Below are 22511 nucleotides of genomic sequence, written 5' to 3'. Positions count from 1 at the left end.
ACTTCTTGTTCAGTGTGCCCCTAATTTGATCAACAGTGCCCAGACCCTGCCCAGGGGCGGCACAACCACAACCGGTCAGCTTTCTCACTACAAGAGAGTCCGGACGACTGTGACTCTGATCTCTTCTGATGATCTTTGTCTTCGTTATATTGATATTTAAATGTTCATTACTGTTTTATTAGCCCTCTCTTCATATATGCCTTTGTGCGCATTAATGTACAGAAGTCTGGAGTATGCAGGAGGCTGGAATCAGCTGTGCATGTGTTGAGACAGAGTGCCTGAGGTGTACCATGAATCCCTGCGACCCTTCGTGGGTGTCAGCGTCCCTAACTGATGGCCAGGGGCTGAGAGCCCTGTGACTTGCTGATATTTTTCCCAGTGTCAATTGTAAGTGCTGGTCTGTGATTTGAACCCATGTTTTTTATCACTTAAAGTCTCACTAAATTATGCTCTTTTCTCCCCATATTATCATTAATTTATACTCTCTCAATGCAGATATCAAAAAGCTAGACAGTTGTGTTTGTCTGGAGGCTATGGGTTAGTGGGCTGCTCTGGGAGGGCCATGAGCAAAAACAGGTGACAGAGTAACACAATTAAGTAGTCACTACCCGGTGTCATGTATGGATGTGAGAGTTGGACTGTGAAGAAAGCTGATTGCCAAAGAATTGATGCTTTGGAACTGTGGTGCTGGAGAAGACTCTTGAGAGTCCCTTGGACTGCAAGGAGATCCAACCAGTCCATTCTAAAGGAGATCAATCCTGGGTGTTCATTGGAAGGACTGATGCTGAAGCTGAAACTCCAATACTTTGGCCACCTCATGCGACGAGTTGACTCACTGGAAAAGAGTCTGATGCTAGGAGGGATTGGGGGTGGGAGGAGACGGGGACGACAGAGAATGAGATGGCTGGATGGCATCACCAACTCGAGGGACATGAGTTTGAGTGAACTCCGGGAGTTGGTGATGGACAGGGAGGCCTGGTGTGCTGTGATTCACGGGGTCGCAAAGAGTCAGACACGACTGAGTGACTGAACTGAACTGAAGGGCTATTTTTGAACTTTCCTCTAAGCAACTTAATTTTATATTCTTTTTATGCTCATATTTTGGCTTTATTTGTTCCTGAGCTTGAGATCATGAAATTTAAAGGACTTGGCTGGTTGTAGCATTTGTATGTAATACCTGGAATAGTTTCTTTGTCAGAGGCATAATTAACAATATGATTTGTATGTCTACTGCCTTCTGGTATTCACAACACAGTTTGTAAACTTAATTAGTTCTTGGAATAGCAAATGTTTTGCAGATGATAAACACTTTTCATCTGAATAGTGTGTTGAATGGTTATATATTCATAGACATTTACTCTGTGCTTCTCAGATTAGGACGTTGATAGGTCTGCCTCACAAGGTAAACATCACCTGCCACTTAGTCCTGGGTTGTGTTGTCTTCCTGTGCTTTTCACAGGGGAAATCAGAGATGTAGCTCAGATAATTCAGGCTCCAGGATATTCGTTATGGTTCCATTGTATAGAGACCATCTATGCTAATGTCATTATGTAGATGCCGGTTTCCCAGACTCTGATGGTGATGGTTATGGTATATGAGGAGGTGGAGTGGGGAATAACAGGCCCACCTGCAGTTCTTCAGTTACACAGCATCCCCCAACCCCAAGATGGAGGGAGCAAGCAAGAAAGCGCTTTCAACAGGTGAAGAGATGCTGCCAGGAAAGCCACCTTACCATTCATAAATCACTGGTCTGAAGATGTTTATTTAGGCTTCCAAGTGATATTGAACTGGAAGCACTGAATTAGAAGATGCTGATACCATTAGATTAGTGACTTCTGGCCCCCAGAGTTGGGGCTGGGTCACACAAACCTGGGTTCTGCCGTTTTTACAGATGAAGAGAGGCGGGCTCAGCGAAGCTAGTGACTTGCCAGAGGTCCACTAGTGGTCAAGCTGGGACTGCCCCCCGACTCTGTGTCCTCCCGCCACTTCACTGTCCTTTGCTCACCACTTGTTTGTGGCCGATGGAGGCCCAGCATGGCGCCTGGCACAGAGTCCTGAGATGTCCAGCACTGTCCTCTGTACTTCTGGGAACTCACCAAGGTGGTGTGTACGTAAGGAGAGCAGAAATCACAGCAGGTGTTGTAACAAAGGAGATCTGATAGAAAGGATTGGTTGGGGTAGTGCTCGATGACTGAAAAAGCAAATGAGGGATACTGAAGGGACACAGAAATAGTAACACAGGCTCTGTCTTGAGCCAAAACCACCAGGGCTGGAGCAACAAAGGGAAGACACTTAGGAGGAAATGCTCCGTGGAGCTGGGACCAAGACCCATTAAGTCCAGTGACTGAGGCCTCTGAGGAGGGGGTCCTGGTTTGCTGACCTGGTGCAAAGACTGGGGCGGGGGGGAATGTGAAAAATGAGTCATTGCCAGAATTTTGGAAACTCGATTCTGTATGCTGCCAGGAACTGGAGCAAAACGGAAGGACAGCAGCCTGCTCTGGCCTCCCTGATGCAGAACCTAGTGGGAGCCCTAGGCAGCAGAGAAGCAGGGCTTGCGAGTCCCCTGTCCAGCATTCTTGATGGGTGTGTATGGAGCTGAGAGATGGTGCTTAGTAACTGGCAGAGATGGTTTGTTTAGGAAAATGAAAGGTAGATAGATGACTTTTGTTTTGCTTAATTCAGACCTTGGGTATTCTTAAAAGTTCATCAAATCTTACTGTGCTTTTCCATGAAGAATATCATCATTCACTCTCATTCACTAAACAAATATTTTTTGAATGCATGTTATATTCATGATGCAGAACTCAGTACTGGGCATGTGATGATTAATAACACAGTTTTGTGTTTATGAGAGCTAGTCAGTGAGACAAATGATAGGGACGTATGCAAATCTCAGGGTTGAAAGGAACCTTCAAGTTTAGCTTGCCGTCAGGTGATTGAATCCTTTCTATAACGTTCCTGTCAGGTGGGTCCAGCCTGCTGGTCAGGCCTCTATGGATGAACTTAAAATTCCTTCAAGATAGCCGGTTCCATCTTTGGAAAATGCTGTTTTTAAAATCTTCATCTCTAAAATGACTGGTTGCTCCTTTCTCTCTTTCAGTATTAATGCGATGTCACTGGCCTTAATCCTGACCAAATCTAATCCCTCTTTGGCATGACATACAGAAATAATTGTATGCGAGTCAGTGATTCTCTCCTCAGTCCTTTACCCTTCAGGGTGGCCATTTCAGTTATTTCAGTTGTTTTTGTTTTTGTCTTGAACGGAACTTTTCAACTTGGTTTTCATTATTTTCTCTCTTACAGAGCTCCTTTATTTTCTCCTCAGTCATCCTTTCTATCATCCCCCTTCCCTGATGAAATGGTGATACCTAACATTAATTGTATGTCTGATATGGACTGTGGCCCATTGGTGAGCCAGTCACCATTGTTGCTTGAAAACTGGTAAATTCTTGAAAATCTAGGGGAACACTTCTCTGGATTGGGCATGTTACTAGTCTCTGTGTTCTCATCTCGGTTTGTTACTTTTTCATAGAATAGATCAATAAATTATCTCACCTCTGTATTTAAGAAAAGAGAATAGAGGGCAGTCAGACATCAACCTAAGATACTTGTTAGTTTTAACTGGAGTAATGCTCTGTGTTTATCCTCTGATTCTGTCTCATTTGTTCATGTGGTGCAGATTCGTGATGTTAAAAGTTAGCTGTATATTTAGCCTTAAAATAGGTGAGTCAGTTGTCAGTAGATTTGACAAGTGGAACCCACTAGAATACATGACTGCTTAACCAGGTACTTGATGGTTGAAGGACAAACAGAGGAATGCTGTTGACTGACCTTAGTGTAGTTATTTTTCTGTAAGTTCCTAAATGATTTTAATGTGCAGCTTGGTTTCAAATGTGAAGATCTATACCTAACTTGACAAATCCCTTTGAGAAAACCTCCAGTGGGAATGTCCTCTGTGAAGAGACAGCATCTGACTTATAAGGAAACGGAAAATAAAATATGACTGGAGAATGACCTAGTACGGATAACACATCCTGACTTGAAATCGATGTGGGAAGGTGTCCTCGTTTTCAGTACTTGTAGGTGTCTGTGTAGAGACATTTCCTGTCCTCAGAGGCTGTGGCTGTTGATGTGCACGGCTGGGTTGTTTACCAATGTCTTAACTTTCTATGATGACTAAATATGAGTAACAAAAAATGTTCCTTCTGTAATTGTATTTTGCTTTTAAAAAGTGTTTTATGCTTGTTTGGTAGTTTCTAGGTAGCTTAGAGCAACATTGAGTTATGAGGGAAATATAATATTTGAGGCACCTTGTATGTTTTAAACTCATTAAGCTGCATTTGGTTTTTTTTTTCTTTTTTAGTGATGTTCATTATTCTAGCATAACTGTCATAATTTTGTCAATATGGCTTCAAACAGCATCAGAGTTGATGTTCCTGGGGATCTGATTGCAATCCTGATCATGCTATTTATTTTTAGAATTACTTTAATAAAAGTGAACCTGTAAATAATTGTTATATGAAAACATGATTTAATGTCTTAAGGATTATTTCCCTCCGATTATTCTGACTCTCTGCTGCATAAATAGGACCAGTTATGATTCTGAGACTAACCTAAAAATGTATAGCCAAAGCATGAGTGTATCCTGCTTTGAATTTATTTTGCACAGTCTGTCGCACCTACATAGTTTGTATTATTGTACATTTAACCAATAGAAAATATTCATTGGTAATCTTATTAGATATGAAAGTAATAGAGAGCAAAATGCTTGTATTATATGGTTGTTATAGAATATCATTAGTACAGTCATATTTCTATCTCAAAGTGTGATAATGCCAGCGGGATAAATGAGAAAGACATTGAATCTTCACACAAAGGAAATGGGTTTTATAATGAGTGCAGTCTGAACAGAACTAATCTCTTTCTTGGATCATTACTTCACCTAATCATAAAACCTTTTTTTAATTCAAATCCTTGCAGGGTTCTAATTGGTGACCTCTGGAGCTTGATAATTGTTTAAGATAGCTGGTCTTTTGCAGTATACTTAATGATGTTTGCAATTAAAAGTGAGAAATGTGGTTTAACCCTTAGGCAGGTGTAACTAAAAAGTAGATTTTCCTTTTTTTCCCAGTCTTTAGTAGTTATTCCCACTCCTCCTCCCAATAGTTATTGACTTGAGTCATTATTAACTTGAATTAACCTAATGTATTGTTGTCTTCACTTAGTTTGGGGGTTTACCGAATCTTCACTTGACAAATGCGTTGGGATATATTAGGAGTAATCCTGGATCATTTGGAAGAGCCAAGGGATTGGTCTATTTGGGATGGCAAGAACGCCTAGCTCCTTTTTTCTCTGTCATTTGGGTTCATTTTTCTGCCTTTTTTGGGTGATTTAAGTAGAAATTGAGATATTTCTTTGCACCTGGTTTCAATAAAAACTTATTTCAGAACTTTTCTTACTACCAGATGAAAGTGAGTCAATAGAAATTAGCCAGTATTAACTTCGGGCTGATAAAACCATGGGCCCCCGGAGCCCTGACTAATTACTTTCTCCATACTGTGTGTAGAAGCATGCTGGAAATTAATGTGGAATGTTATACTTTCATGTTTTGATCTTCTCTGTTGCTTCTGTTATGTTCAGTAAACAGTGGACATTCAATGAATATAGTTGACTGACTCGTCCTATAAAATTCTGTTCATAGGTTGCAGGTGGAATTTAATCTGTTATCTGTTGGTTTAGGAGGTTTTGAAGTGTCAGCAAAAATTGATCAGTCGATCTAAAATTTTATTTGAGCCAAATTGTGGATTATAATCTGAAAATAGCCTCTTGGAAAGTTTGGGAACTGTTCTGCCAGTTAGAGGCCAGAGCATAGTTGTATACGTTTTTGAGACAGAGGGCTATATATTAAATGATGTATTATTGACAGTTTACACAGTCCAGATCTAAGCTCACAAAGCAGGTAGTGGGCCATGGGTCAGTGTGGCCCTTCACAAGGTTAAGCAGGAACACTATCTTTCTGAGGAGATGTCTCATTGGAGCTGGAATGTTGCTCTTGCAGCTGAGCGGGCATTTCTGCGGGAGGGAGGCCTGGTCGCTGCGTGCTGCAGGCACATAGTGCACAGCAGAGAGGGCAGCGTAGGCCAGAGGGCAGAGGAAATCTGTGTTTACAGTTTTCTCGTCGTGCCGTAAAATGTGAGTTTCATTTCACAGAAGCCAGTTGTGTGGTAATGCGGAGAAGAGGCAAATCCTTTGAGAGTCTGACAGTCCTGCAATCAAACTTTAGGTCTGCCACGTACTAGGTACTAGGGGATGTTGATTCCTGTCCCAGCATGCTGAGAATTGTGTGGGCTTCATGTGCAGAGCCTCCAGCGTGGTGTCTGGAAATAGTAATTGTGCAAATTGTTAGATTCTTTCTATGAGTTTTAGGGAACATTTCATCTCTGATTTTCATCCCTTGATCTTTATTGTTTTAAAATGATTTAAACAAACAAACAAAAAACACATTGCACTTAGAAGTTTATTTTGAAAATTGTTAGACTTTAGTACCAAAATCCAGTAACTTCCTCATTTCTGAAGGTCTTTGAGTGTTTCCCCTTGTTTAGATGATAAATTTGCATTTCACTGGCACATCCAGTGATTATCATGTCTTATCTTTGTATTTTTATTTTTTCTGCCATGATGGCTTTTGTTTGGTGAATGATTGCAGTATATTTAAGGGAAAGATAAAAGGTCAGTACCGTGGAAGTATTTTTTCTCTTGAAAATAATTTGATAAAATGTGTAATGATTATTCGGAGTAGCACTCAGAATATTTTAGTTATCTGCATTTTAATTTCTAGAATCATATAGGTTTCACAAATTCTTGAAATTCATTCTACAATGAGATACATGTAAATCAGTCACCACAATTTAGGCTTTGTATTAAGTAGATAATAATAACCTGTATTTATATTATGTGTTACAGTTTTCAGATCACTTTGATAAACATCATGTCTTTTGATATTTGTAATAACTTCGTTAGTTTCCCTCAAAACTAAATAATAAGCCAAATAATTTTTTCTCAAAGTCAAGATCCCTTTACTTCAATAATACCAAGAAACTGGAGGCTTTAGGTCAGAATACACTAGGGTTGGAATCCTAAATCTGGGTCTGCTGTGGAATCTTAGTCACGTAACTGGGTATCTGTTAAGTAGCTGTTTCTTTTCTGTAAAATGATTACTGCTATTCTGCTGCATTGTTACAAGGATTAAATACCTGGACAGTACTGTCAGTAAATAAATTCCAGCTGTCAGTGTTATCGTTATATTTTTGTTAATTAACTGTGATGGGTAGAATTACAACCAACTCTTGAATAATGTGTGTTTGGTCTGTGCAGGTCTACTTATATGCAGAGTTTTTAAAAATAGAAAATAATGGTTGAATCCACAGATGCTGAACCTTGTATACAGAGGAACCATGGGTATGGAGGGCCAACCATAAGCTATACCCAGGGTTCGGACTGGGTGGAGGATCAGCTCCGTTGACCCCCTCCTTGTTTAAGGGTCAGCTGTCTTTCCTCCCTCCTCTGCCCCTCCTCCCCCCAATCAGTCTTCTTCCTTCTTGGAGGAATTTCCTTGTGTGTATGCTTTAATCTTATGCAGCGTGTATATATTTAAGAATACTTTGTGTACAAATACTAGCTCTGTCTTTGTAAGTTTACTTCCAAGCATTTTAATATTTAGAATATTGACTATTTTTTGCTCCCCGGATGGTTTATTTTTGTGTATTTATGATGAGTTTATTCGTTCTTCTTAGAGAGTGATATGCATCTCTATTCTGCTGTGCCATTTATTTCTTGTTTATGGAAGATTATTTGCAAGATCTTGAGCTGTTTGAATCAATCTTGTCTGGGCAGGTTTTAGTGTATTCAATTCTGGTTTGGGTCTAATAGGTGTTCTGTTAGGTTTGGATTGCTTAAATAAAATTATTCCTTTGTGAAAACATTTGTCATGTTGGAGGTTAAAAGATATCTTTTTAGACCAACAGCCACAGTAACATCTTAGTAATCTGTCAGATAGAATTTACATTGGCTTTGAACACTATATATATTTTAAGATCATTTTAAATCCTCCAGCTAGGTTCTTATATTACCTTGAAATAGATTTCTAAATGTTGAGCATGTAGGTATTATCGTTCTGTTTATATGGACTTCTTGTTTTCTTATAGATCCAGGCTAACCCCTATCCTTCAATAGGTTTGTACAGAGTTAAAGGTTGGCTTGAAGCTCAACATTCAGAAAACGAAGATCATGGCATCTGGTCCCATCACTTCTTGGGAAATAGATGGGGAAACAGTGGAAACAGTGTCAGACTGTATTTTTTTGGGCTCCAAAATCACTGCGGATGCTGATTGCAGCCATGAAATTAAAAGATGCTTGCTCCTTGGAAGGAAAGTTATGACCAGCCTAGATAGCATATTAAAGAGCAGAGACATTACTTTGCCAACCAAGGTCCGTCTAGTCAAGGCTATGGTTTTTCCCGTGGTCATGTATGGATGTGAGAGTTGGCCTGTGAAGAAAGCTGATTGCTGAAGAATCGATGCTTTTGAACTGTGGTGCTGGAGAAGACTCTTGAGAGTCCCTTGGACTGCAAGGAGATCCAACCAGTCCATTCTAGAGGAGATCAATCCTGGGTGTTCATTGGAAGGACTGATGCTGAAGCTGAAACTCCAATACTTTGGCCACCTCATGTGACGAGTTGACTCACTGGAAAAGACTCTGATGCTGGGAGCGATTGGGGGTAGGAGGAGATGGGGACGACAGAGAATGAGGTGGCTGGATGGCATCACTGACTCGATGGACATGAGTTTGAGTGAACTTCGGGATTTGGTGATGGACAGGGAGGCCTGGCGTGCTGTGGTTCATGGGGTTGCTGAGAGTCGGACACGACTGAGCGACTGAACTGAACTGAACTGAACTGAAGGTCCTTGGGCAAGGGCTGGGAGGAGGAGGGTTTGACCATATTACTGTTTACCCTAGAACTTTATTGTGTAGGCTAACTCATATTATTTACTCTTTTCTGAACCTTTGATGAATGTTTATTAAATAACTTTTAAACTGCTAATGAGATAGGCTGTCAAGTTAGCTAAACTTTAGTGTGAATCCCTCTAAAGAGATTATGAACTGTCCAGCCCTTGGCAAGCTTTTTACCCATTGGAATCCTCAGGGTCTTATTCTGTAAAGTGAAGGGGATCTATCATAGATAGGTTCATTAGAATAAAGAGAGACTTGAAGTCAAATGCACAGCATTTGATTCACCTTAACTCGGTGAATCCTTGCAAACAAAGTCATAACAATTATTATTTACCTAGTACTGTCATAATAAGTGATCTCTGAAATGAGCTTCGCTGATAGCTCAGTTGGTAAAGAATCTGCCTGCAATGCAGGAGACCCTGCTTCGATTCCTAGGTTGGGAAGATCCCCTGAAGAAGGGATAGGCTATCCACTCCGGTATTCTTGAGCTTCCCTTGTGGCTCAGCTGGTAAAGAATCTGCCTGCAATGCAGGAGACCTGGGTTGGGAAGATCCCCTGGAGAAGGGAAAGGCTACCCACTTCAGTATTCTGGCCTGGAGAATTCCATGGACTCTATAGTCCATGGGTTAGCAAAGAATCGGACATGACTGAGTGACTTTCACTTTCAAAATGGTTTTCATTACTTTTCAGTACTTTGCTGTGTAATGTTTTATGTGATCGGCACAAATGGGAACTTCTGTATGTGCTGCTGCGACTGCTAAGTAACTTCAGTCGTGTCGGACTCTTTGCGACCCCATAGACGGCAGCCCACCAGGCTTCCCCGTCCCTGGGATTCTTCAGGCAAGAACACTGGAGTGGGTTGCCATTTCCTTCTCCAGTGCATGGAAGTGAAAAGTGAAAGTGAAGTCGCTCAGTCTTGTCCGACTCTTTGCGACCCCATGGACTGCAGCCCACCAGGCTCCTCCGTCCATGGGATTTTCCAGGCAAGAGTACTGGAGTGGGGTGCCATTGCCTTCTCCATCTGTATGTACAGGAGGCATCAAATGAAATGCTCTGTTTAAAGCTTCTTTCAGTTTAGCCAAGGTGGGGACTGGATTGCTGCCTCTTGTCTCACCTCCTTTGCTCTGTGCCTGGGGGCTGAGGGATGCATCAGCATCTGGCTTCTGCTTGGGTTGGTCCCTCCCCGCAGAGCCACTAGCAATAGATCTGCAGAAGGAAGTGAGGTCCCAGTGTGTGCGCTTTAGCTTTCTCCCTGTTAGGTCAGCACAGGCTGGCTGCTTCCCTCGGAGGACATTATAACCCTTGCCAGGCTGCCCTCTCCACAGTCTCCTCTCTTCCTTGCCCCTTCCTGCTTTCCAGCTTTGGGGCAGCCATACCTCCTTACTAACTAACCCCAGGGTACCACACCATTCTTTGTTGCTATTGTTTTAGGATATTAACATCTTTATACATAGGTCCTTAATTAAATTCTCTTCAGATTATCTACTTTGAATGCCATCTGTTTCTTCATGGAATACAGTTCCTTGGATCATTCACCCAGGAAAGAACAGAGGCTCTGGGAATAAGCAGAGTTGCAGGGTATCAGGGATTCTAACACTCAGTTTCTGATCCTAAAGGATAGATTCCATGTGGGCTCAGCACAGGAATTCATTGGTTCATTAGTGCATTCTCTCATGGACTTGTTTTGTAAAGAATGTTTGTTTCCTTTATAGAAGCACTATGTACCATAGGCTTTATTGGGTTATTAGCTACACAAAATATTCTAAGGACCTGTTGGTAGACTGGGTTGGGAAAGTGTCTCCACCTTGGAGACCTGAGGTTTGAGTCATGGTATGTTCCTTGCTAATTATATGACTTTTAGAAATATATTTTCTAACTTTTCTTATGTGCAAAATGTGAACAGTGCTTTAACCTTCCCAGTATATTGTCAGGATCACGAAAGGAGTTAAGTGTGGGTATTGTCTGTTGAAGACAGACTTTGAATAGGAAGTTATACCTGTGGTGAAAATGCTACTTTGTTTTGATTAAGTAGTCTGGGAATTCAAAAAGAGCCTTTCTAGGAAGTGGAATTTAGCAGAGGTACCAAAGAGAAGGGTGTTGTAGGGGGAAAGTCCCCGGAGATGTTCCCATCTTGGGGGTCAAGTGCAGAAGCGCTAGCCTCAGTGAGCACGTGCTTCAGAAGCGAAGAAGAGCTGGATGCCAGAGGGGAGAGGAGCGCAGGGCAGGTGCCTGTGGTTTACTCTGTTGGGGTGTCCCAAGGGCTTGATGGCTCTCCCTCCACTTCAAATAGAAATCAGCCCTTCTAGTTCCACCTTCCCTGGTTGTTCACGGGACAGACTGTCTTATCTTCCAGCTGTGATGTCATCTGCCCTGTCTCCCCACATTGCTTCCATTCCATTTCTGCTCAGGTCCACCTTTGCAGGAGGACGTCTCTCCTCAGTGGATTGCTTTCCACATCCCCCTGTTGTTACTGAACCCTTAGGATCTCCGTGCAGACGTTAAGAACCTGGCCTGCCTTTTCATGCCTTTGTCCTCCTTTCTTCTCTGTGTTGGCCATGGAGAACTGCCCCTGTTCTCACCCTGCTTCTTTCTGCAGCAACTCAGGCCGTGGGGTGAGGAAATTGAGTTCATGTCTCGGCTTGTTCACTAACTGGCTCTGTGGTGACAGGATTCTGTCACCACTTCTTGTGTGGTTCATTTTCTTTTGTACTGTTAAAGGAGAAAAGGAAACCAAAAAAGTAAATCTCCATGTGTCAGCTCTGCAGTCAGATGAGGGAGGGGAACTGGTGTAATCCAGGGTTGCTTCACTTCACTGAAGCACTCATCAGCTCTTTGCCTGGCAGCCTCCGTTCCTTATCCTCTAAGAACTCAGCTCACATTTACTAGCTTTTTGAATAATATTCCAAGTCCCAGAGCCATTAGTCCCTCTTCTCAGCCCTGTGTACACTGCGTTTGTCTGTGTAGTCCCACAGACTCTGTGTGTTCTGTCCCCAGCACCCCGTACAGTTTGTCCGTGTGTCAGAATTCAGTCAGGGTTGTGGATCGACAGACACCTGATTGGGATGATACCTGTTCTCTCGCCCTCACCACGTGAGCCCCACTGCATTTGGATTCTCAGAGTGAAATACTGTACATGTCGTTTCCAGAAACACGTGTGTTACTTCAAGTGAGACCAGCAGTCCAGGCATATCCTTATCACAGCTTCAGTGAAAGAGTATTTTAGTGAATGATTTAAATGAATGATCAAGGGAGAGTCAAACTGGATTTTCAGCCAAGTTGCAAAATAGAAACATGACCATCCCTGTATACATTCATATTTTATTCTGTTTTGGTATTTTAAAAAATTCTACAAAAGTATTTAAGAATTTAAATTTATGCAAATTTAAAGGGTAAAATATTCATGATTCAAACTTTAAAACAGTGTTAAAGAGAAATACAGTGAGAAGTCTATTCCTGTTTCTTATCCATTGCATTTCTCCCTTGACAGTTAGATAATCAGTTACTTGTTTCTTATTTGTAAGAAGGGAGCTCTTTTCTGTGCATATACAAGTGAATATGAACATATAGTCTTACATTGCTTTACACTGTGACTTGTGTTTGTGTGTCTATATGTACAAACAGTGTATTTGGTGGAGACTTTTTCTCATCAGAACATGAAGAGTTTTCCTGATGTTGTAAAGTAACTTACGCTATCTCACTGAGTGGCTGTGCCCTTGCTTGTGTAACCAGGCTCTTAATTCTAGATATTTATATGATTTCCAGTGTTCTACTATTAAAGACAGTGCTTTAAATGGATCAATTTATATTTTATATCTATCCACATATATCTTTAGGGTAAGTTGTAAAAATGGAGTTGCTGGGACAAAGGAAAATGTCCGTTTTGATGTGCTTGACTCTGTGAGAGAATTTAAGCAGTTTTAATGAAAATTTACATTACCAAATTTTTTTATATTGAAAATTTAGCTTATTTAAATTCAAAGAGTATTTGGCTGTGTCTTAGAGGATTCGTGGATTTTAGCATATTGGGTAGGGTAAGTGGTCATTGCTTAGGAAGCTCCATACTGAACCAAGACAGAAACAGAAAAAAGCAAAAACAAAAGCCAAAAAACTCATAACTGACACTAGCTTTCCCGGTTGACAGAAATTTGGTGTCCATGGTTTGAAACATAGCATTTTAATCCCCTATATCATCTAAAACCTAATCACACTTTGGCTTATTATTTCTGAGCTGGGAGATGGCATTGGTACATTAAACTGTATGTAACGAATGTAATCTGGGGATTAGTGAAAGTCAAATCCCCTATGTATTCGACCTTGAGCATCTGGCTGGATTTTCTGTGGTTTGCCTTCATATGCTCCAATTTACTGAAAGGTTAAAGCCACCTTGGTAGCTGTCCAGTCCCTTCCTGACCTAGGGAAGCCCAGAGGGGTGGTAGTATGAGTTTGAGAGTTTGAAACTCCCATTTACGGACAATTTCAAGATTTCATAAGTCATCTTGTTTCTTCCCATTATTTTGCATTGTACCTTATTGGACCTCCTGAACACATAAACCTACTTATGATCTTCAGTCAAGTAGAAAATGCCAAACTGTTGATTGAACAGCGCCTAACAAATGAAAGTTTGGCCAGTTCTGAAGTTTACCACTGGGGGCCACAGGAACCTGAGAGAAGTAGACTAGCCATGATGTAAAGCAGACCTGCGTGATGCCCGTGATAGGGGCAGGGCTGTTTCAAGTGCTGTGTGGGTGTTGGGTCTAGCACACCTACATGCTTTAACATGGCCTCAGGCCTTACATTGTTTTCTAATATAAATCTTAAACAGTGAAGTATTTCAGCATACTTCAAAGGTAGCAACAAGGTATTTTAGCAAGATAAGATTTGTAAAGTTGACTATCTGGAGAGGAAATTAGTTACTTTTCTTTTAATTTTTATTTCCCTCTTAAAAATTGTAGGGATATCTCAAACTTTAATATATAGTAAAATACATAAGTCTTTCTAATTTTTTAACCTTAACTTTAACCTAACGTGACTTTCCATGTTGCTTGAAATCATAAACATCACTGATACAAGGAGTAACATTTTGAAGGCTGATTAAGGAGTTAAATATTAAATTGTGCCTATCAGTGCTCAACAATCACTAAAAAGCCTTTGTTATATAAAAAGAAAATAGGTAGTTAACTCTATTTTGACTGATGTATTATACATTAAAAATTCTGTTTTCTAGGAAGTTTCAGTGACCCTAATTTTGTTAAATCTTCTAACTCGCTAAAGGTATTCTCAATTATAGTGTAAATGGATAAATAAAAATAAAATGTAGAAATTATTTTCCTGTACTAATTAAAGCTGAACTCATGAATTGTTGTACTCGATGGAGCAAATGGCATGTGACTTATTGCTTTTTACTGAGGAAAACCAAACTAATTTAGCTCATATCCACCATTAGTTTTACAATTTTCAAATATGTTTTGTGTCTGCCTGCACAGATATTCTTATTTATGGAAAATAAGAGTATATAACATGGTATATTATTACCTTTGGAGTATGGATATAGGAGAAACTTTCTTTTAATTGTATATTTTATTTATAGAAAAATGTCAAAATTAAAAGTACTCTCAAAAGGTTTTTTCCAACAACAATAGCAAGAATTATCTACGTAAATGTTTATATTTCACATACTTCTGTTCAGTGTATCTTGTTCCCATGCAGATTCTATATAGAATGATCAGTTTTACAGGAGCAAAGTGTAGTATAATACAAGAAAGCAAACAAAATAATCAGTGTATTTGGACATTTAGTAATTATCTTTATCCTTAGAAGCTTTGTTCAGAAGCTGCAGGCCTAAGCTGAGAATGATAATAGAATTGTGCATAAAGTACTTTGTGAGTGTCGTGGTGGGAGTGACTGATTCTGCTGCCCCGTCAAGAAAAGTGACAGTAGCATAAAAAGTAGTATTTAACATGGTTGAATTTTGAAGGTGATGTGTGAAATGGAAATCATCAAAATAGCATCACCAGTAGAGAAAAAATCACTAACAAAGCCACAAGCTTGTGGTTGGGCTCATCACTTGTGAGGTGGGAAGATTTTGTTGGGGAGGTGACTGTCACAAGGCTGTCTAGGGTTTTTAATGCCCCCTTAGAGAATCCTTCTTGGTGGGAACCACCTTGGAGACCCAGGCAGGGCTGGTAGAATGAGCTGTCAGTACTTGGTAATGCTAAACTGAGAATGCTATCTGGCTTTTCTTTGCTGTTTGATCAGCCTTTTTTGAGACTTCCAGAGGACCTCAAAGAGTCTGTTTTTATGTTTGTAGCTAGTGTATTGTTCCCCTCCATGAGCTTGGGTCGTTGAGACTTGACTTTGGAACACATGTGTGTGTGCATGTGTGTATTTCCCCACTTACTGGTGAAGAATCATCGATAAAACAGGAACATGTCATTACTTGAGCAAGCTGTAGGCATCTGAAGTCCACATTCTGTATTTGGTTTCTTGCCACCATAGAGCTAAGGAGAACCCCCATCTCTGAAGTTCCAGGTCTGACACTTCTTGGTTTTCTGTTTTTCCTCCACAGAAATAGAGAAGTTTCAAAAAGGAGAAGGCAAGGATGAAGAAAAGTACATTGATGTGGTGATTAATAAGAACATGAAGCTGGGACAGAAAGTGTTAATTCCTGTAAAACAGTTTCCTAAGGTAAGACAGGTGCGCACTGCAGGCGTGTTAATCTTTATCACAAGGGAGCGCTTGTTTAATTTATATTCTGTTTAGTTTCTTCTTGAGATGTTTTCCCTTCGCAGAATATCCCAACATGCATACTTTTAAAATTAATTAAAAACTTATTTAGTGATTCTGTACTTTCTGTTTGACTTTGGTGTGAGTTATGGAGCCTTAAAAATTATTCTTCTGAGTTATATTTCAGACTTCAGACAGATGGTTCAACTTTTTCCTGCTGTAGTTTTTCATTTGTAAGATAAGCTTGGTTGTTAAGAATTAAATAAGATTATCCACGTTAAATGCTTTGCATCAGGCTTGGCACATAAATATTAAAAAAGTTCTCTTAATTATCTATTCTAGAAAGAAGTTTGATTTTTATGACATTGAGCACAGTTACAATAAGTACTTTTAAATCCTATCTAATTATAAAATCTTGATCATCTTAGATTTGGCCTAAATTGATGCTTTTTTCTCTGCTTTCTTTTTTCTTTGCGTCGCTTTGTACATGATTTATGCATACTGTTGTATACATTAGTAGTTAATTTCTTTTGATTGCAGAACAATAATCTATTATCTGAATATACCACAGTTTGTCCATTGCCTGGGCAGTTTTCAGTTTTGAGTTATTATAATTAAATTGCTGTGAACATTTCATACAAGTCATTCTGTGACCATATGTTTTCATTTATTTTTAGTAAATACTTAAGATTTAAATTGCTGTGGATTTAGTTTTATAAAAATTGCCATAATTTTTTTCCCTAACCAGTTGTATTTGTGACACTTCTAGAATAACACATGCAAAGTTATGGTTATTCCATATCTAAACTCTTATTTGATGTTGTCAATCTCTTTAATTTCAGCCATTCTGATAGGGTATTGGTATTTTCATGTAGCATTGATTTGTATTTCCCTGATAATTAATTATCTGGTGTGCATTTATTGGCCATTTATATATCTTCAAATTTGAAGTCTCTTTTGAGATCGTTTTGTGCTCTTTGGGCTGTGTGTCTTCTTTTCATTGAGTCATAGGAGCGTTTTTAAAGACATATTTCCTGGATCATATCTTTTGGTAGATATATGTTTTGTGAATATTTGACTCAATCTGTGGCTTGCCTATTATTTTCTACATGGAGGTTGGTGATTCATTTTTAATTTTGATGACATGTAATGGATCAAGTTTTTCTTTTATGATTTTACCTTCTGTCAACTAAGAAATCTTTGCCAACCTCAAGGAAATGTTAGAATCCTTTATAAGTTAAAATGATCATTTCTTCCATTTCCTCTAAAAGCTTTAACATTATAGCTTTTAATTTTATGTCTGTGGTACATCTCAAATTAGTTTTTGTGTACAGTATGAGATAGATAGTCAATTCAGTTTTTCTTCATATGGATATCTAGTTTTTTCAATGGCATTTGTTGAAAGATATTTTCCTCCCACTGATTGTGTTGGTACCTGTGTTGGAAATTGGGTGACTGTGTTAGGTGAGGATCTATTTCTATACTTTCTGATTTGATTCATTGATCTCTTTATGGATCATTAGGCCAGTACCATAGAGTCTTCATCATTGCAGCTTTTTATAGTAAAACGTAAAGTTAAGTTCAGACTTAAATTGAAGAAAGTAGGGAAAACCACTAGACCATTCAGATATGGCCTAAATCAAATCCCTTATGATTATACAGTGGAAGTGAGAAATAGATTTAAGGGACTAGATCTGATAGATAGAGTGCCTGATGAACTATGGATGGAGGTTCGTGACATTGTACAGGAGACAGGGACCAAGACCATCCCCATGGAAAAGAAATGCAAAAAAGCAAAATGGCTGTCTGAGGAGGCCTTATAAATAGCTGTGAAAAGAAGAGAAGCGAAAAGCAAAGGAGAAAAGGAAAGATATAAGCATCTGAATACAGAGTTCCAAAGAATAGCAAGGAGAGATAAGAAAGCCTTCCTCAGCGATCAATGCAAAGAAATAGAGGAAAACAACAGAATAGGAAAAACAAGAGATCTCTTCAAAAAAATTAGAGACCAAGGGAACATTTCATGCAAAGATGGGCTCGATAGAGGACAGAAATGGTATGGACCTAACAGAAGCAGAAGATATTAAGAAGAGGTGGCAAGAATACACAGAAGAACTGTACAAAAAAGAGCTTCATGACCAAGATAATCATGATGGTGTGATCACTCACCTAGAGCCAGACATCTTGGAATGTGAAGTCAAGTGGGCCTTAGAAAGCATCACTAGGAACAAAGCTAGTGGAGGTGATGGAATTCCAATTGAGCTATTTCAAATCCTGAAAGATGATGCTGTGAAAGTGCTGCACTCAATATGCCAGCAAATTTGGAAAACTCAGCAGTGGCCACAGGACTGGAAAAGGTCAGTCTTCATTCCAATCCCAAAGAAAGGCAATGCCAAAGAATGCTCAAACTACCGCACAATTGCACTCATCTCACGCACTAGTAAAGTTATGCTCAAAATTCTCCAAGCCAGGCTTCAGCAATATGTGAACCGTCAACTTCCAGATGTTCAAGTAGGTTTTAGACAAGGCAGATTAACCAGAGATCAAATTGCCAACATCTGCTGGAACATGGAGAAAGCAAGAGAGTTCCAGAAAAACATCTATTTCTGCTTCATTGACTATGCCAAGGCCTTTGACTGTGTGGATCACAATAAACTGTGGAGAATTCTGAAAGAGATGGGAATACCAGACCACCTGACCTGCCTCTTGAGAAACCTGTATGCAGGTCAGGAAGCAAGAGTTAGAACTGTACATGGAACCACAGACTGGTTCCAAATAGGAAAAGGAGTACGTCAAGGTTGTATATTGTCACCCTGCTTATTTAACTTCTATGCAGAGTACATCATGAGGAACGCTGGGCTGGAAGAAGCACAAGCTGGAATCAAGATTGCTGGGAGAAATATCAATAACCTCAGATATGCAGATGACACCACCCTTATGGCAAAAAGTGAAGAGGAACTCAAAAGCCTCTTGATGAAAGTGAAAGAGGAGAGTGAAAAAGTTGACTTGAAGCTCAACATTCAGAAAACAAAGATCATGGCATCTGGTCCTATCACTTCATGGGAAATAGATGGGGAAACAGTGGAAACAGTGTCAGACTTTATTTTTTTGGGCTCCAAAATCACTGTGGATGCTGATTGCAGCCATGAAATTAAAAGACATTTACTCCTTGAAAGGAAAGTTATGACCAACCTAGATAGTATATTAAAAAGCAGAGACTTTACTTTGCCAAAAAAGGTCCGTCTAGTCAAGGCTGTGATTTTTCCCGTGGTCATGTATGGATGTGAGAGTTGGCCTGTGAAGAAAGCTGATCGCCAAAGAATTGATGCTTTTGAACTGTGGTGCTGGGGAAGACTCTTGAGAGTCCCTTGGACTGCAAGGAGGTCCAGCCAGTCCATTCTAAAGGAGATCAATCCTGGGTGTTCCTTGGAAGGACTGATGCTAAAGCTGAAACTCCAATACTTTGGCCAACTCATGCGATGAGCTGACTCACTGGAAAAGACTCTGATACTGGGAGGGATTGTGGGCAGGAGGAGAAGGGGACAACAGAGAATGAGATGGCTGGATGGCATCACCGACTCGATGGACATGAGTTTGAGTGAACTCCGGGAGTTGGTGATAGACAGGGAGGCCTGGCATGCTGTGATTCATGGGATTGCAAATAGTCGGACACAACTAAGCGACTGAACTGAACTGAACTGAAAGTTAGGTAATGTAGTCCCTTCAACTTTGTCCTTTTCCAAGATTATTTGGATTTATATCCTTTGCAACTCTATATAAATTTTAGAATTAGTTTTGCAGAACATTCTACTGGGATTATGATGCAGTTGCATTGATTCTGTAGGTCCATTTAGGGAGCTCTGACATCTTAATAATATTAAGTCTTTGTTTCCTTGAATATGATGTATCTTTCCATTTAATTTCCATCACTTTTAGGGGAAAGGTCTTGTCTTTTGGTAAACTTACTTCTAAAAATATTTTGTGTCTTTTTGAACACTTGTAAAATGAATCTTTTGAAATATTCTCTTCCAATTTTTTGCCTCTAATAGAAACTTTTGTATATTGACCTTGTATTTTGCTACCTTGCTAAAATTCACTTGTTCTTATAATTGTTTTATAGAATCTTCAGAATATGCTATGTACATAACCATATTATCTGCACATATAGTTTACTTCTTTCTTTCTAATTTTCTTGTTTATTGTTATCTTGTATTATTATTTTGGCAAGGATCCCTAGTATAATGCTTGAATACAAGTGGTGAGTGAGGCATTTTTCTCTTGTTCACATCAATGTAGAAAACATTCAGTATTTTAGCAGTAGGCATGGTAACAGCTGTGGGAATCTGAAGTTTTCTTCTACTTTAGCTTTGTTGACTATTTGATTCTGACTGGATGCTGACTTTTGTTGAATATCCTTTCTGCATCTACTGAAATGAGCACAGGATTTTTCTCCTTTGTACTGTTAATATAGTGTTAATAAATTAAGCCAGTTTTGCATTTCTGAATTAAAGTCTACTTAATGATATCATCTGGTCCCATCACTTCATGGGAAATAGATGGAAAAAACAGTGGAAATAGTGTCAGACTTTATTTTTTTGGGCTCCAAAATCACTGCAGATGCTGATTGCAGCCAGGAAATTAAAAGACGCTGACTCCTTGGAAGGAAAGTTATGATCAACCTTGATAATATATTGAAGGGCAGAGACATTACTTTGCCAACCAAGGTCCGTCTAGTCAAGGCAATGGTTTTTCCCGTGGTCATGTATGGATGTGAGAGTTGAACTGTGAAGAAAGCTGATCGCCGAAGAATTGATGCTTTTGAACTGTGGTGCTGGAGAAGACTCTTGAGAGTCCCTTGTACTGCAAGGAGATCCAACCAGTCCATTCTAAAGGAGATCAATCCTGGGTGTTCATTGGAAGGACTGATGCTAAAGCTGAAACTGCAATACTTTTGCCACGTCATGTGACGGGTTGTCTCACTGAAAGACGCTGACTCTGGGAAAGGTTGGGGGTGGGAGGAGAAGGGGACGACATAGTATGAGGTGGCTGGATGGCATCACCGACTCTGTGAACATGAGTTTGAATGAACTCTGGGAAGTGGTGATGGACAGGGAGGCCTGGCGTGCTGTGATTCATGGGGTTGCGGTGAGTTGGACACGACTGAGTGACTGAACTGAACTGAATGATATATTATCCTTTTTATACATTGTTGGATTCAAATGCTTCTGTATTCCTGAATGATAGTTGCCTATAACCTATATATATTTATATAAAATAGTATATAAATTTATGTAAATATATATTTATACATAAATATATTTATAATAAAAGTATACATAGACTAATATTTATACATATAAAATTATATAGTGAGTGAAGAAGTGTCCCCTCCTTTTTTTTTTTCCCTCTAGAGAATATATGTCAGTTTGGTGCTGTATTTTCTTTATTATTAGATAAAATTTACTGGTAAAGCTATCTTGTCCTGGAGTTTGGTGGTATGAAAATGTTTCAAATATATATGTTTATATATGAATCAAATATCATATATATTTGGATTGTATACTGTAACATTGTACTACACTGTGGAAATTGGATTCTGTTCTCTCTTTGAGGAAGGTTGGTATTTTTGGATTCAGACTGCAGACAGTTGGATGGGAATGCAGAACTTAGTTTACCTGTTAGTTCGACTTTTACATTTATTTTTGGCATACATGATTGGCAGATTTTATACAGAAAATATGGGGCTCCCCAAGTTTAACTGTCATTTCTAGCATTCCTCCCATTGCTTTCAACACTGTGTGTGCCTCAAATGCTCCTACTCAGCTAAAAAACTATACAGTCACTAAATTCACCCAGGCCATTCCCATCTTCTAAGTCTTGACTCCCTTCTATAAAATCTCTTTGATTTTGAGTATTCTACAGGCTTTAGATGGTTGCTTATTGTATATTGTTCCACATTTAAGAGTTTATAGTTGTTTACCTATAGACAGCCTATTAGGAATTTACTTAGCTCTACTTGCAAAAACTGAGGATATACATTTTAGTAAACAGAAAACTGTTATGAACGTTTTATAGACATACTAATTACTAAGCAAAGCTTGGCTTATGGGAACTTTAATAAAGTAATTTGCCAGGCTTGATGTGCACTATATGTGCAATATGCAGTAGGAGGAAAGGTGCAGAGACTCTGTCCCCATCTCTAAAGAGTTCATAGTCTAGCAGCTGCTTAATCTGAAGTTAACACTCTGCTGTGTATAAGTAATTATGTGACAGAAAGTGCTTGAGCTAAGTATATAAAATAAACCTCAAATGTTGTTTTTCAGTGTCAGCTTTGAGGAGAATAGGGGAAGAAAGATTATAATTGCTGTGTCTCACAGAGAGCAGAGTCCATTTCAAGTCCTTATAATGTCTGAAGTAGGCTGCTTGGAAATCTGCTTTCAGAATGCAGAAAAGGGTATTTCCTTAGCAAATTGAGCATTTGAATCTCAAGCCAGCCTTGTATAGAGGCTAATATAGCACTCACATCAGTTCTAAGAAAAAACTTTGATATTGGTATCAGTTAATAGGCTGAGCTGGAGGAAGCTGTCAGTACCCCTTTCAAGTAGCAGCGGGCAGGCAGCTTGGTGTGGGATTGAGGGCACCATACCTGTTCAGAGAAACTCCGTCTAATGCGATTCCATTAACTGAATAATTTCTCTTCTCTTAATGAACCGATTCAACACTCTTTCAATGGCACAGCATTGGACATGAGTCCTCAAGTGTTCAAACCCAAAGTACATTTG

The 22511-nt window shown here is 39.5% G+C and overlaps 1 protein-coding gene across 3 annotated transcripts in view; it reads left to right on the top strand.

Moving 5' to 3' along the window:
- The window catches only part of KHDRBS3 (KH RNA binding domain containing, signal transduction associated 3), a 162092-nt gene that overhangs the window by 39762 nt on the left and 99819 nt on the right, over positions 1–22511 (top strand). For all 3 annotated transcript variants that reach the window (XR_008686709.2, XM_088844846.1, XM_055432116.2), the window contains exon 2: positions 15575–15693. Coding sequence is in view for 2 of the 3 variants with exons in the window: in XM_088844846.1 (XP_088700972.1) it covers positions 15575–15693 (119 nt within the window). In the remaining variant the exon portion in view is untranslated. The remainder of the gene's footprint in view (positions 1–15574; positions 15694–22511) is intronic.

This window comes from Moschus berezovskii, chromosome 16 (genome assembly GCF_049115385.1).
Source record: "Moschus berezovskii isolate FMDL1 chromosome 16, NW_MosBer_1.0, whole genome shotgun sequence".
Taxonomy (NCBI): domain Eukaryota; kingdom Metazoa; phylum Chordata; class Mammalia; order Artiodactyla; family Moschidae; genus Moschus; species Moschus berezovskii.
Note: the sequence above shows the minus strand (reverse complement) of the source record. Positions and strands in the feature narration are given on the sequence as shown.